General features: G+C 41.0%; 1 protein-coding gene across 1 annotated transcript in view; it reads right to left on the bottom strand.

Moving 5' to 3' along the window:
- CNTNAP2 (contactin associated protein 2) overlaps positions 1-16,216 on the bottom strand; it is a 984,443-nt gene that overhangs the window by 871,879 nt on the left and 96,348 nt on the right. Inside the window, 1 exon segment of the mRNA XM_032235887.1 lies at positions 9,408-10,413. Coding sequence (XP_032091778.1) covers positions 9,408-10,413 — 1,006 coding nt within the window.

Genomic DNA, 16,216 nt, shown 5'->3' with positions numbered 1-16,216 from the left:
CTATTTGTACTTTTCAACCTCTTCAATGATATAAAGATTAAGATTTTTTTTTAAATGCCAGATGTGGCCTCGGATTTTGCCAAATATTAAATAATGAATCAAATCAAACTCCTTTGGGACAAAGACAAAGTATCATTTATGTAAATGACCAATCCAAACTGCATGTAGAGAACTGGTACAATATTGCCAGGTAGACAGATATATATTATACTTGCAAACCATCAGTGCATAAAACTAGACTTAGTAACATTCATTAAGTGAATTAAGTAGTATTCACCAGCAGTAGAGTTTCCTATAAATAATTTGGTTTTTTCCTTCATTCAGAAAAAATAAACAAATATCAAAATATCAAATCCAGAGAGTCACTCATCCTAAATTTTATTTTGAGAGATATTTACATCATCCTGGGCTCATTTACTTAACTTTGCTGAGCTACTATGGAAAAATCCAAGTCACTGTAGAACTTTGCAATACATGAGTGGCATGTATTGCAAAATGATTCTTTTAAAGTATTCTGTTGGAAAAATGCAACATCAGCTATAAAAATGGGGGGGGGCAAAGTGGTGGTAGGGATGGGAATAAATAGATCAGAATAATTATGTAGTAGTTTTTCTGACTCTGTGGGAAAAACAGGGCCAAAACATTTACAGCTCATTAATTTCCATAAATTAAAAGGGAGAAAGAGACATTATTCTTCACAACAGACTTATGAGTGCATTAATTACTACACTTGGAGTTTTTTTCCTTTGCTCTATGGAACAAGGACTTCTTATTCCTTGTTCTCATTCAGAGAAAAGCACAGAGCTAAAAGCACCCTCTCCTGGTTCCAATTAGATAAACTGAAGGAATCTAAGCAGATCATAACCAAGACTTGATGAGCAGTTGCAGTCTTTTCAAATGATAAGGGAATATTCTATTTTAAAACTTCATTTCTAGTTAATGAATGTATTTCTTAGGTTCCTGGTGGAGCTTGGGACTTTTCCTGAATCCCTTGCTCACAACTCAACCAAAGCCCTAGTGGAAGCCTGGGCTAGGACGGCCACTGGAGCTTTGGATCGTGTTGTGCCTTTGCGGCCTCTGACCCGGTGTCGATCCCGGGTAGTCCCCTGGTTTACCAAGGAGCTCCGGGAGATGAAATGCCGGAAAAAAACGCCTAGAGAGTGGTTGGAGGGCCAGCCGGTCCAAATCTGATCGAACACTAGTAAGAATTCATATTAAATCCTACTTAGTGGCAATAGAAGCGGCAAAACGGCAGCATTTTTCCGCTCTTATCGTGTCCGCAGATAACTGCCCAGCCGCCCTGTTTAGGGTGACCCGCTCCTTACTTAACCAAGGAGCTGGGAAAGACCCCTTGCAGGGTTGGGCTGAAGAATCTGTTCAGTATCTGCAGGATAAAATAGCTCAGATCCGGACAGGCTTAGACTCTGACTGGGTAGATTTGGGCGAGTCGACGGGGATGAATCTTGTGGAGACCATCTGGGATGAGTTTGATCCTGTAACCCCCCCAAGGGCCTGGACAGGATTATGGGGAGACTCAGTGCTGCCAATTGTGTGCTGGACCTGTGTCCCTCTTGGTTAGTCTCGGCTGCCCGGAAGGTAACACGAGGCTGGTTCTAGGTGATTACCAATGCTTCATTGAGAGAGGGGTTCTTTCCCACCACCTTGAAGGAGGCGGTGGTGAGGCCCCTCCTTAAGAAGCCTTTCCTGGACTCAGCTTCTTTAGCCAACTATCGTCCGGTCTCCAACCTTTGCTTTCTAGTGAAGGTTGTTGAGAGTGCAGCGGCACGTCAGCTTCCCCAGTCCCTGGATGAAGCTGCCTACCTGGATCTGTTTCAGTCGGGTTTCAGGCCTGGACACAGCATGGAGACGGCATTGGTCGCGTTGGTCGATGATCTCTGGCAGGGACAGGGGCTGCTCCTCTGTCCTGGTCCTATTAGACCTCTCAGCAGCTTTTGATATCATCGATCATGGTATCCTACTGCGACAACTCAGGGGGTTGGGAGTGGGGGGCGCCTTTTTACGATGGTTCTCTTCCTACCTGTCGGATCGGTCACTTTTGTGTTGACTGGAGGGCAGGGATCGACCCCGAGGCATGTCACTTGTGGGGTGCCCCAGGGGTTGGTTCTCTCACCTCTTCTGTTCAACATATATATTAAACCACTGGGTGAGATCATCCGTGGTTTTGGGGTACGGTATCATCAATATGCTGATGATACCCAACTTTTCATCTCTACCCCAGACCACCCAAATGATGTCCTCGACGTGATGTCCCGATGCCTGGAGGCTGTATAGATCTGGATGGGGAGGAATAGGCTCAAGCTCAATCCCGCCAAGACAGAGTGGCTGTGGTTTCCGTCATCCCGATTTGTGCATCTTGCTCCATCTTTGATGATAGGGGGAGAAATTTTAGCCCCCTCAGAAAGGGCCCGCAATCTGGGCGTCCTCCTGGATATCCTGTTAGTTTAGAAGGACACCTGATGGCCGTGACCAGGGGGGCCTTTTACCAGGTTCGCCTGGTACGTCAGTTGCGCCCCTTCCTGGATCGGGATGCTCTGTGCACAGTCACTCATGACCTCATCTTTTCTCGCCTGGACTACTGTAATGCTCTCTACATGGGGCTTCCCTTGAACAGCACCCGGAAGCTTCAACTGGTCCAGAATGCGGCTGCGCGGGTTATCATGGGGGCACCTAGGTGCTCCCATGTTACACCCCTTTTAGGCAGCCTGCACTGGTTGCCGGTTGTCTTCTGGGTGCGATTCAAGGTACTAATTATGACCTTTAAAGCGCTCCATGGCTTAGGCCCAGGGTACCTGCGAGACCACCTACTGCCATCGATAGCCTCCCATCGTCCAGTGGAATTCCACAGAGTTGGCCTCCTCAGGGTGCTGTCAGCCAGACAGTGTCAGCTAGTGACCCCCAGGGGGAGAGCCTTCTCTGTGGGAGCGCCTTCCCTCTGGGATGAGCTGCCCCCGGAGCTTCGTATAATCCCCGACCTCCGGTCCTTCCGACGCACCCTAAAAAGTTGGCTTTTCCAACAAGCCAGCCTGGCCTGAACAAAACAAAATACAGTATTGATCGCTGTTAATTTTAATTCAATTTTTTTTAAAAAAAATGTATTGTCAATTTTAATTGGGTTTTAATTGGGTTTGGGATATTCCATTTATTTATTTTTTTAACTTTTATATCATGTGTTTCTTTTAATTGTTGTATGCCGCCCTGAGTCCTTGGGAGAAGGGCAGCATATAAATCTAATAAATCTCAAATCTCAATCTCAAATAATATGTAAAATTATGATAAATGTTAATAAATATGTTCATCTTATTACATTTTCAATAAATATCTTAATTATTTCAGAAACCCTTAAACCTTGATAGAAACATCTTGCTCAGTGCACTGAATGGGAGAGGATCAAGCAGCTGAGATTGTCAAATAAGAAAAGTCTAGTTTTTGTCTGTGTCTTTCAGCATTGTTCATATAGGAAGGACTTGAATACCTTGAATTTAGATGAGTTTCACAAAAGTATAGTGTTTAGAATGGCCTATGATGATAGGTTTTTAAAAATGTTTTTATTTAGTGATAACATCTTTGAGCTGAATAAAAAGTCAAGTTGTATCTGTATCTGTTTACTATCCTTTAGGTTATTCCAGGTTTGCAGCCCAGATATAACTGACTTCTTACTGTTGCATTTTAATTACTGCCCATAATTCACACGCATTGGTATGAAGGGGACAAATGATAATGCATGCATCTTAATATAAGCATGCAAGTGATTCCAGAACACAAGTTTGTGGTTTTGTCATTGATGCTGAAACACTTGTCTTTTTCGTGACCCGTCAAAACCGCGGTCCACTAAAGCGCGCCCGATCAAAGCGCGTATGTGACGTCATCAGCAGCGCGACAAATAAAATTAAAAATAAATTAAATTAAAATTAAAATTAAATTAAAGCAAGCCGATTCACATAAAGGTAAGGGTTAGGTTTAGGGTTAGGGTTAGGGTTAGGTTAAGGGTTAGGGTTAGGGTTACGTTAAGCGTTAGAGTTAGGTTTAGGGTTAGGTTAAGGGTTAGCGTTAGGTTTAGCGTTAGGTTAAGGGTTAGGTTTAGGGTTAGGTTTAGGGTTAGGTTAAGGGTTAGGCTTAGGGTTAGGTTTAGGTTTAGATTTGGGGGGGTTAGGGTAAGGTTTTCGCGTTAATTTTAAATTTACCGCTCACAGCATGCCGTTTTCGTCGCGCTGTGATGACGTCATGTACGCGCTTTCGTCGAGCGCGCTTTAGTCTACCGCGGATTTGTGGTGGAACCGTCTTTTTGACATCATGGGTTGCTATATATGCATCTATTAATCTCTGTATAGCATCTTGAATTTCAGATTAGCCAATCACATTTTAGTCAAGAAACCTAGTGAGTGTGTTTATGTTTCAATTACTTATATACCCTGTTACAATAGCAATTAGATTTATTTATTGCTCCATAGTACTTTACAGCACTTTGAGTGATTTACAAATGTCCAGATATTGTCCCCAACAATCTGGGTCCATATTTTATCGAAATAATGGATGACTGAGTCAACCTTGAGCCAATCAGGATTGAACACCTGGCTGTGGACAAAGTTAGCCTGCAATATTGCATTCAAATGGTTGTGCCATTACACATGGTTAGCATATTTTTTAAAAAGTAATTGTCTCTGGTGATGACAGATTATTACCATTGGGTAATGTACATGTATGTGTGTACATACATACAGTAAGTGTATCTGCAGAGCAAGGTTCCCCATCAGGCAATGAAATATTTAGATCAAACTTGTTTTGATAATAGTTGTGTATTCAACTAGGACAATTCTGCATAACAAACTTTTAAAAAGGCAAACTGAACCTGATGATCTTTATAGCTTTCCTTTCTGTTTATCAACACAGTCCAATTGTATATAACATATGAAGAATGGTTGCAGGAACTGGATATGTCTAGTTTAATGAAAAGAAGGACTAGGGGAGACATTATAGCAATGTTCAAATATCTCAGGGGTTGCCACAAAGAAGAGGGAGTGAAACTATTCTCCAAAGGGTAGAACAAGAAGCAATAGGTGTAAACTAATGAAGGAGAGAAGCAACTTAGAACTGAGGAGAAATTTCCTGACAGTTAGAACAATTAATCAGTGGAACAACTTGCCTCCAGAAGTTGTGAATTCTCCAACACTGGAAGTCTTTAAGAAGATGTTGGATAACTATTTGTCTGAAGTGGTGTAGGGTTTCCTGCCTAGGCAGGGGGTTGGACTAGAAGACCTCCAAGGTCCCTCCCAACTCTGCTATTCTATAATCCAGCTGAGCTTTAAGAGGAAGGAACAATGCATTTTTAGTCTTTAACTACTAAGAAATACTGTAGAAGCAGATCTAGGATTCTAGTCTAACTCAAAAGAAGGAGAAGGAGAAGGAGAAGAGGAAGAGGAAGAGGAGGAGGAGGAGGAGGAGGAAGAAGAAGAAGAAGAAGAAGAAGAAGAAGAAGAAGAAGAAGAAGAAAAGCAGCAGAGCATTTTTAGTGAATATAACAAGAAGTTCTGCAAAAATAAACAAAAGAACAAACAATAGATGCGCATGGCTCAGAGTATTATGGGATATAATTTGATGAAGGCAGAAATCCCTACAACACTTTCTTAATAAAAATGCTGTCCCAAACGGTTCCAAATATATTATGATTCTTGAGTCATTCACTATGTTGAAATTTGGTACATAAAAATCATTTTAATCATCATTCTTCTACTGTACTATCCATAAAATTATAACCATAACTTTAATTATTGATTCACTCGATAGCAAAGGAATTTCAAAGAAAATGAAGGACACTACACATGCCAATAAAATATACTTGCAAAATAGAGAACAAGGAAGTTATCTAGTAAACCAAAAATTCACCCAATCCTAGCACTAGACCAAGAATTGAATTGTTCTTATGTCACAAATAAGCCACGTGAGCTAAACAGTTTGTCACAGGTGACAAGGAATGAAAAACTTAGTCAAAATGTTATATTCTACATCAAATTCTGCTTTAACTAGGTTTAAGATTTGCATATGCTTCCAAATTGATAGAGATATAAATAGAATAAGATATAAGATATAAACACATATTCCTAATCATGCAAAAACTTTGATTAAGTTACAGACCCTCAAATATAATCACTTTTTTATCTGATTTGGCTTGTAGCTTGCTAGATAATAAAATTTTATCAGGGTTGCCTATTACTGAATTTATGTTAATGTCTGTATTATCCTAATTCAATTGTTTTCCCATGGTCACTAGCCAAGGTATTTTGCTTTTACAATATTTGGTTTGTAAGTGGAACAAAAGAACACATATAATAACAGATTTTTCCATATTGGACCATGATTCTTTATGTTATTTATTATCATCAGTGCAGTTGTATTTTGGTTATTAACACATAACTGTTAAAGTTAGCATGTATTATATTTGGAATTATGTACTAATAGCCAAAATACAACTGCACTGATGAATATCTATGTAATTCATTTATATAGGTACCAAACATTTTGGCTATTGCCTTATTGGTTTTTACTATAGTACCAATATGCAAGACAATAGGCCACATATAATCCTAGCATTCTCATAAATAATTTCTGAAAGTACAGTTCAGTTGCTGACATGCATACCATTGTTGTTTAAATAGAACATGTGGTATAGTTTCATTTAGTATGGGAGCGTCATCATCTATTTAGGGCTTCCAAAGCAATGTTATTATTAGATACCTGTTTGATTATGTATGAGAAATTAAAGTGATCTTGTTAGATCGGGTAAAGGAAGGAACACAAAGGCTTCAGTAACAATAACTCTTTATTACAAATAAGGTCGGACAGCAGCCCCTTTTGAAGGGATCTGTCAGACTCTTTGACCAATGGGATTAAACCTCTGTTCCCGTCGTAACAGAGGACCTTGGTGGAAACCACTGTCAGTGTGTGTGGGAAAATATCTAACAACCCTCCCCTCTAGGATAGAACAATCCAACTGGTGACGTAGTCACGCAGGTAGGTGGACTTTTGCGTAGCTCTGCCTGACCTGCGCAATTCAATGGGAGTGGTTTCCTTGGACAAGTTGGATGGACTTATTTGCTCCGCAACTCTCTCTGGTGGAAACTCCTGGAACTTTTCACAGGCCGTGGCTGGAGCTCCTTCCGATATTCTCGGGCATGAGTTGGATGTGGAAGGACTGCTATTTTGTTTTGTTTGGGTAGGGCTTTGGCTAGCTCATGAAGGAGTTACCATTGGTTGTCTAAGTGTGGAGTTGGAAATGTGGCTACAGAATTGGTTGATATGCCTTCTCCAATTCCTACCATCCTCAAGCTCTACCAGATATGATCGAGTACTGGTAATCCCTATTACTGTAGCAGGAATCCACAACATTCCCCCGGTGTAGTAGTGGGCGTATACCAAATCTCCTATGGTAAAAGATCAAACCTTGTTTGTGGAGTCTGGGGGTGATAAGAATAATTTGGATGTAACCGGTCTAAGTGTGACCTTAGGCGGCACCCCATGAGAATCTCAGAGGGGCTGGGCTTCTCCCAGTGGTAGCATCAGTAAGTAGTGTTTGGATAAGTAAGTAGCATGTTGGATCAGTAAGTAGTGGTCAATTCATGTGTGCCAATCACCTGGGCCCATCCTAGCGAGGGCCTCTTTTGCAGATCTCACCATTTTCTCCGCCTGACCATTGGAGGCTGGATGGAATGGCATGACCAGGGCATGCCTGATTCCCTCCGATGCTAGGAAGGTCTTGAATGGCATGGCCATAAATTGGGGCCCCTTGTCAGAGACCAAGATATCAGGCAGGCCGTGCGTGGAGAAGAGTCTTCGTAACATCTTGATGACCACTTCCGCTGTAGTGGAAGTCATCAGGACTACTTCTAACCATTTCAAGTAAGTGTCCACAATTATGAAGAATGTTTGGCCATGTACTGGGCCAGCAAAGTCAATGTGCACCCTGGACCATAGTGCTTGTGGTCATTCCCACTCCTTAGTGGGCGCCTCTGGGGGAGCCGGTCTGGACTCCTGGCATGGTGTGCATGTAGCCCACTCATTCTTCGATCTCCCTGTCCATGTTAGGCCACCATATGTAACTCTTTACCAGAGACTTCATCCTGATGATCCCAGGATGCCCTACATGTAATGCTTCTAATACTGCAATGCACAGTTTGGTGGGAATAATTACCCGGTTCCCCCACAGCAAACATCCGTAAATAACCGACAGTTCATTGCGTTTGGCAAAATACATTTTGAAATCAGCCCCAACAGGTCCCTTGGGCCACACCCTCCACACCCAGTTCAAAATTTGCTTTATTGTGGAGTCCTCTGCAGAATGGTGTGCAATGTCACTAGATGAGACAGGTCCGGTTTCCAGGCAGTCAACGAGAAGAACCAGCATCTTGGGTGTGGGATCAGCTAGAACTTCAGGCAATGGCCAGCGGCTCAACACATCTGCATGCCCTAAAGTGGATCTGGGTCAGTGAATGAGATGGTAGTAGTAGGCAGCCATAAAAATAATCCACCTGGTCATGTGGGGGGATAATGATACCAGGATGGGGCGATCCCCAGCCAGTAAGCCCAACAATGGCTTGTGGTCCATAATCAGTTCGAAATCCCAGCTGTAGAGATATTCGTGGAATATTTTTACTCTGGCCACTGCAGCCAAAGCCTCTCAGTCCAATTGGCTGTAGTTCTGCTCCATGGCGGACAAGGTCCTGGAGTAAAATGCAATAGGGGCTTCGGTGCTGTTAGGCATGCGGTGGCTGAGGACAGCGCCAAAACAAAAAGGGGAAGCACAGGTCAACATCAATGGCAGGGTCTGGCAGTACTAGGAAAGAATCTGCTGACAAGAGTTGTTTTACTGTGGCAAATGCAGCAGTCTCAGCTTTGCCCCAGGACCATTTTGCGTTCTTGGCTAGGAGGCAATGTAATGGTTCAGCAATGGTGGCTTTCTGTTTGAGAAAGATGCTGTAGAAATTAAGGAGCCCAAAGAACACCTGCAGTTTAGTCTGATTGCGAGGTGTGGGGGCATCCTTAATAGCTTTAATTTTTTGTGAGGTTGGGTGGATTTCAGATCCATCAATCAGGTACCCAAAGAATTCAACCTTTGGTACATTAATCTGATATTTTTCTTTTTTGAGGCAGAGACCCTTGTCTCTAATTCTGGCTAAAACTATTCGTATGCACTTTAAAAGTTGCACCTCATTTGCAGCCAATACCAAGATGTCATCAAAATAGGGGACGACTCCTGGAATCCCTGCAAAAGTCATTCCATGACGCTTTGGAATAGTCCAGGGGCGATACTAACTCCGAATTGCAGGTGGTGGCATTTGAATGCACCCCTGTGTGTCACAATGGTTTGAGCCTCTGCGGTAGCGCCATCTACTGGCAATTGTTGGTATGCCTGAACCATGTCTAATTTTGCAAAGACTTTTCCTGGACCAAGAGAATGTAGTAGGTGCTGTACAATGGGCACAAGGTAGGCGCTTTGTTGTAATGCTTTATTAATTGTGCATTTATAGTCTGCGCAGATGTGGATAGACCCATTAGACTTGACGGGTGTCACAATAGGCATCTCCCAGTGTGTGTGATCGACTGGCTCTAAGATGCCCTGGCTCATGAGCTTGTCAATTTCTTTGTCAATTTTAGGACGGAGAGCGAAAGGTACTCTCCTAGGTTTACGCCTAATTGGGGCCATGGTGGGGTCCAAGCTAAAGGAAATTGGGGTTCGCTTGTACTTACCCAGACCGGTGCTGAAAATGTCCTCGAACTTCTTAAAGATGGCTTCAGTGCCGTCGTCCCTCACGGAGTTGATTCCAGTCACTTCCATCCCCAAAGCTTGGAACCAATCAAGCCCCAAGAAGCTCTGAAGGTTACCACTGACCACCATCACATGGAGGTTTTCGCAGAAGTGTTTGTAGTTCACCCAGAAGGTGCCTTGGCCCATGATGGGGACCTGGTTTCCCTGGTAATCACACAGGCGGATGTCAGGGTTTCGGAGGTGCCGCTTTTGTAGCTTCGGGATCGCTTGCTTGAGAACTGACCACGGCATTATGGTCAGTGATGACCTGGTGTCAAAGTCCATCTCACATGGAGAGTCCTCGATGAGGACAGTGACTTTCAGCTTTTTGGGGTGCCCAGAGCAGATTTGTCTAACAAATGTATGATTGGCGACTCTATCGTTGCCTTCAGACTGCTGTGGGTACTTCTGCCAGGCCCCTGGTTTGGGCCTCTGTTGACGGCTTTGTGTATTTTTGGGCTGTCTGATAGTGGTAGGGAATTCGCTGCGGCATGCCTTGGCGATATGTCCCTTCTTCTCACACCGCTGGCAAGTTGCTTCACAAAAATGGCAGGACGGTCGGGCATGGTCTCCTCCATGGCTGGCACAGGGTGGAACTTGTGAATTGAATTTTTGTCAAAATTTGTCAAAAACACTAATGGCTTACTGTCCTATATGACCGGGTATCAACTGAATCACTTTTCAATTCTCTTCTTCTTTTTTAATTCTGCATTTGCATCACACATTGTCCACATTTTTCCCCTTTCTTCCTCTATGCATAATATAAATTATAATTTCCCAACTTGCATTTCCTCTGCTCAGCAATCACAAACTATACGGAAACCTCCAGCTCAGCTTTCTTCTTATGTTAAATTGACAAGAAAAGCCAATAATAGTGCTTTGTTTCTTCCTTGGAGCTGCATTTTTGACATTGTCCAAATGAAGGAGACAATAAAACAGGAACATGAAAAAATGAGTCTGTTGTTTTAGGCAGGGTTTGCCCAACTATGAGGAAAAGTGAAACAGCTGTCAATGGATGAGAGGCTTTATTTTGCCCTTTTCCCTATTCTTTCTTCTCACATTTTCTCCCTTTGTTTCCTATTATGCAATCAATAAAGCTAATTGGGTTATGTGGAAATTTTAAAAAGGTGGATATTCTGCTTAGACATTGAATAAGTCTTCTGAACACTTGGCACTGGTAAGTAAGAGGTAGAGGAGTCAAGTTCCTTTGATAGGCACTATTCACACAATAAAAATATGCCATTTTTTATCAAGCAGAAAGAATGAACTTGAATGATAAATGGAATAAATGAAATTCTCTTGTCTAGACTACATACTTCAGCCAAACTCTCCTTTTCTTAAAAACCTAAAACAAAAAGCAGTAATAGAATATACAGAGGGATGTTTCCATTATTTATTCATTTTATACAACTGCCTACTCCCTTTTAGAAACTCATGTAGGTTAATTAATTATCAAACACTAAATGTTAAGAAGTAAGAAATGATTATTAACTGACTGAAAAAAAATAAAAAGCTATTTTTCCGCATACCAAGTCCATTTTTCTACAAGCCAGAGCCATGCTATTTCTTCAGAACCAGATGCTTGTTTAATGCACTGATGCATATAATTACTGAATGCATCTCATTTCATGCTGAAAGCTTATTGCGAAAGAATTCTCATTGCAGGCTTCTAATATATGTTAAATATACTATTGAGTAAACATGTTTACATTTTTTTACAGAAACAAACTAACTTTCTTTGATGATGATGAAGCTTCACATAAAGAGAGTTACAGTGATGGAAAAAAAATGAAAGGAGTGTGGTCTCAGTTGCTAACTTTGAAATAAATGTCAACTTAGAGTCAGAATTATAACTATATTATAAATACAATTATCCACAGAGCTGTCATCCAACCCCACAAATACACAAATAGCAGAAACTAGCTTTACGGAATTCAGTAAATCTTTCATGTAATGAGCCGCCAGTTAGAAGCCGCTTATCACATCTGATAAGTTGATGCTGCTTTTTATCATTTCTGTAATTATGTGCAGGTAGTCCTCAAGTTACGAATGTAATGGAACCTGACAATTATATTCATAACCCAAGTGAATCACTTGGGAGTGAATCACTAAAACGAATGTAAAAACTCCCTGATGTCACCCACGCATTCGCTAATCAAATATGCTTGTCATTCAGTGCATATGAAGTGTCTCGGGATAGGGGACGCATAGGGAGCCTAGTGAAGTCAACTGCTTAAGATCACCCAAGGCCTCCCCCGACCCACTTTGATACCTCATGCAATTGCCCCCCCCCCAATCCTGATGCACTGGATCACTTACCTTATGAAGATCTAGTGAGCTGTCTCCTCTCCACCCTCTCTGTTGTCCAAGACCATGAAATCTCACTGCCTCAAAGGGTCCTGTCAGCTTGCAAAAGTTTTGTACTGAAAGTGAAATGTTCTGGGAGCTGTGATCTCGCAACGTGAAGTCTCACAAAATCATGGTAGCCAGAATATTCCCTCATGGCACAAAATGTTTGCAAGCCAATGGCACACTTTGAGGCAATGAAATTGCACTGCCATAAAGTGTCCCATCAGCTTGCAAATATTTTGCACTGAGAGTTAATGTTCTGGGTGTCATGATCTTGGGGGACTTTGGGCCATGAAATCATGGTGTCCAGAACATTTTAGTCTCAGCACACAAAAAGGGTTTCCAAGCCAAATGAATGCTGGAAGAAAAATTGTCCCACTCTCAAAGAAACCACAGCAGAGAGGAGATAGATCTTCATAAGGTATGTGATTCCAGTGTGGCAGAATGGGAGAGGGGAAGCAATTGTGGACAGAAGGGGAGGAATAGGCAGGGTAAATGTTGCAGTGCCTCTGTACTTGTTCACAAGGATGAACAACTGCCATGGTGCATAATTTTGGGAATGTGTCATAAATACTTGGGGAGGCTATCGCATAATTTTGACAGTCACTACATGAATGGTCATAACCTTAGGGTTACCTGTACATTGTTAATAGGGAGCGATAGGCTAACCCACAGCCATTCCTTTGTGGGGTGCCACAGGGCTCAATTATTTCTCTGCTCTTTTTAAAGGTCTACATGAAACTTCTGGAGAAATCAATCCAACATGAGGGAATGAAATATCACCAGCATGCTGATAATATACAACTTATACAAGCAATGTTGTAGCTGCCCTTTATTAGTGCCTGTAGGCCATAGGGATATCTACGCATGACAATAGGTTTCACCTGAACCATGGCTGTAGGTGTAAAGGACATTAGGATCAGATAGATTATCATTTTTAGTTCTGGATGGGGTTAAAACTACCCAGAAAAAACGGTGCACACTCTGGGATTGCAATTTCTGCTTGAAGAACAAGTGGCAGTTGTGGCTAGAAAGACCTTTGCACAACTTCATGTTGTGTGCCAGTTGTGCCTTTACCTGAACCTTGTCACCCTGCCATTGATCACTCATGCAATAATTATACTCAGCTAAATTACTGCAATGTCCTCTACATGGGAGTACCCTTGAAGAATATTTATAAGCTATAGCTGATGCAGAGTGTACAGTTTTGGGAGCCTAGAATTCCTAGACCCCTATAATACTGTTGTTGAATGAGCTGCATTGGTTATTAGTTTGATTCTGGATCCAATTCAAGGTTGTTATTATTATTGGTTATTATCTTTAAAGCCCTTTGTGGCATGGATCCAGGATATCTGAGGAGATGTCTCACTCCAAAGGGACTAGCCTATCTAACTCACACCAGCAGAAGAGGTCCACTATGGAGCCTGTCTACTAAGCCAGAGTCCCCAACAGCAACTCACTACCACGCCATTGCCTATTTGGAACCAGCCAGGATGCACATATGCACACAGTATCACACAACTGAGTAGCCCTTATACATGTGCATGCACTTTGGCTCATCGCTCATGTGACTGGAGCTGTCTGCCTGCAGCCCAGTTCCCTCTGCCCCAGCTGGGCTGCCAAGCTGCAAAGGTTGGTGGCCTGCTGTGCTAAGGAATTCCAGCGAGCATGGTCAAAGTAAAGACTGTGGAACACTCTTCCACCAAATATAAGAACTGCTACCCTTTGGGCATTCCAGAAGGACATTAAAACTTGGCTTTTCCTCCTGGGCTAGGGGTCTCAAGAGGGCTGCTCATAACTGTAGATGATTGATGAGTAAGAAGATTTCATTCCCATGCTATCCACTTCTTAGTCCTGATTTGTATATTATTAAAATTTTAAATTGCATAATTTAAATATTTTAATTCTTTTTCGTATTTGTCTTTTTATAATCTGTAAGCTGCCCAGAGCTACCTTATAGGTGAGATGGGCAGCATAATAAACAAACAAACACTGACACAAATTATATAAATGATATAACATCAGATTTTAACAGAATTTCAAAATTTACAGACATCTTGTTCTTCTAAATCTTCTGTTTTTATATACAAACATTGCCAATGTAATGAAAAAATATATTGATTAATTAACATAAAATAAAAACAAATCAAATCAAAACTGAGTGAATAAACTTTGTTAATGCAAATGTGCTATTATGTATTTTGACATCTGACTGGTCATTCACAAAGATTGTATCCAAATAGCATCCTTAGAGCATCCTGGTGTAAAGATGTTCCTCTAATTGTCTCCAGAAAATGTATCCTCACAACAGGACCTATGTTTTCAAGATAAAACCTTGATAAAGCCTGTTTTTTTTTGTTCCTTCAATCATGGAATATTACTTAAGAAGTTATTTCCATCATAACTGTAGCTTGTTACACCTGTAGTCTTGGCATATAATTCTGCAATCCAATGGTGGCTTATACAAAAAATTGTGCAAAATATTCCACATCTAGACAACTGAGATTCTTAAAAGTCCTTAAGATCTTGCTTTGTTGTCAGACTTAGAATATATTGTGGTCCCACTGGTACAATTTGCTATTATGATGATTACTTTAGTGTGAACTACTCACATTGTTGAATGTTTTAAACTATTTTTTTTATAGTTTTTGCATTTTGTAAGCCGTTTAGAATCTACCCTGGCAGCTATAATAAAAATAAATAAATAATAACTACAGGGAGGCTTCAATTTGCAACTACAATTTGGGATAGAACTTCCACCAGTAAGCGATATGGTCATTAAGTGAGTCGTGACCAATTTTATTATTCTTTTGTGTCATGACTATTAAGCAAATCTGACTTCCCCCATTGGCTTTACCTATCTCAAGCCTCTAGGATGGTAATACAAGATCACATAACTCCTGTAACTTGTAACTATCATGCTGATTGCCAAATATCAAATTTTGATCATGTGATCATGAGAATGCTTCAATGATTGTAAGTAGGAGAATTGGTCACAAGTCACTTTTTCAGGCCTCCATAACTTCAAAAAATTTTTAAACAAAAGGTCATGTCAAAGGCACTTGTATATTAGGAACAGTCCAGGAAGGCAAAAAAAAATTCCAAATCTTTCCTGCCACATAATGGTTTTATGTTGACTGATGAACAATGCAGTAACCATTTTGGAAAAATCATCTGGAAGCTCAGAAATTATTGAAAAAAATTGTTCATGTGTTTCTGCAACCTGCATAGCAAGGAATTGCATTCTTGGTTACTAGTTTTTAGGAAAGCCCTGGTCTAACTTTTCAGTTCTATTCCTTCATGAAATGTTTTTCTAAAAGAATCAGTCCATCAGAGAATGTAACGTGGCTTAGCTATGGCTTCAACACACACACACACACACACACACACACACACACACACACACACACACCACCACCACCACTACCATCACCACCACCATCATCACCACCACCACCACACACATACTTCTTCCTTCTTTTCACCCCTTAGCTGAACAGAAATGTATGTGTAATGTTATTTGACACAAGGATCAATAAGTGATTTTTCAAAACTCTGACTCTCAACAACACCTGTATAGTAACTGTATCTCAGTTGAAAAAATATGAGCAATTTCGTTGACAGCCAATAGTTACAAGAGACTTTTCATTCTTTGTTGCCAAAGATGTATGATATGTTGTAGATCAGTAATCACTTTGGATAAATTATGTGGATATCTATGTGAGCATAACAAATGAACATAATAAAATATCAATATAATGCAGGGACAAATAATTGAGCAAAGTCAAAGTAGTATCTTAGATTTTAATGACCTGACCTCATCAAAATCAAGAGACAGCTTATAAAAGAGCCTGTTGATGGGAATCTTAAAGGGAAAAATAACTCAAGATGTTTGAAAATTGTGATAAATGTGTTTATCTAACACAAAGCCATTGAGAAAGAAAAGTAAGAGACCCCAGATGAACTAGGGGACAAGAAGAACATGTATAAAAAATAGAAAGAGAGACATATCACTAAATCAGAATACCAGCAAATAGCCCAAATCTGCAA

The sequence above is a fragment of the Thamnophis elegans genome, chromosome Z (assembly GCF_009769535.1).
Source record: "Thamnophis elegans isolate rThaEle1 chromosome Z, rThaEle1.pri, whole genome shotgun sequence".
NCBI classification, from domain to species: domain Eukaryota; kingdom Metazoa; phylum Chordata; class Lepidosauria; order Squamata; family Colubridae; genus Thamnophis; species Thamnophis elegans.
Note: the sequence above shows the minus strand (reverse complement) of the source record. Positions and strands in the feature narration are given on the sequence as shown.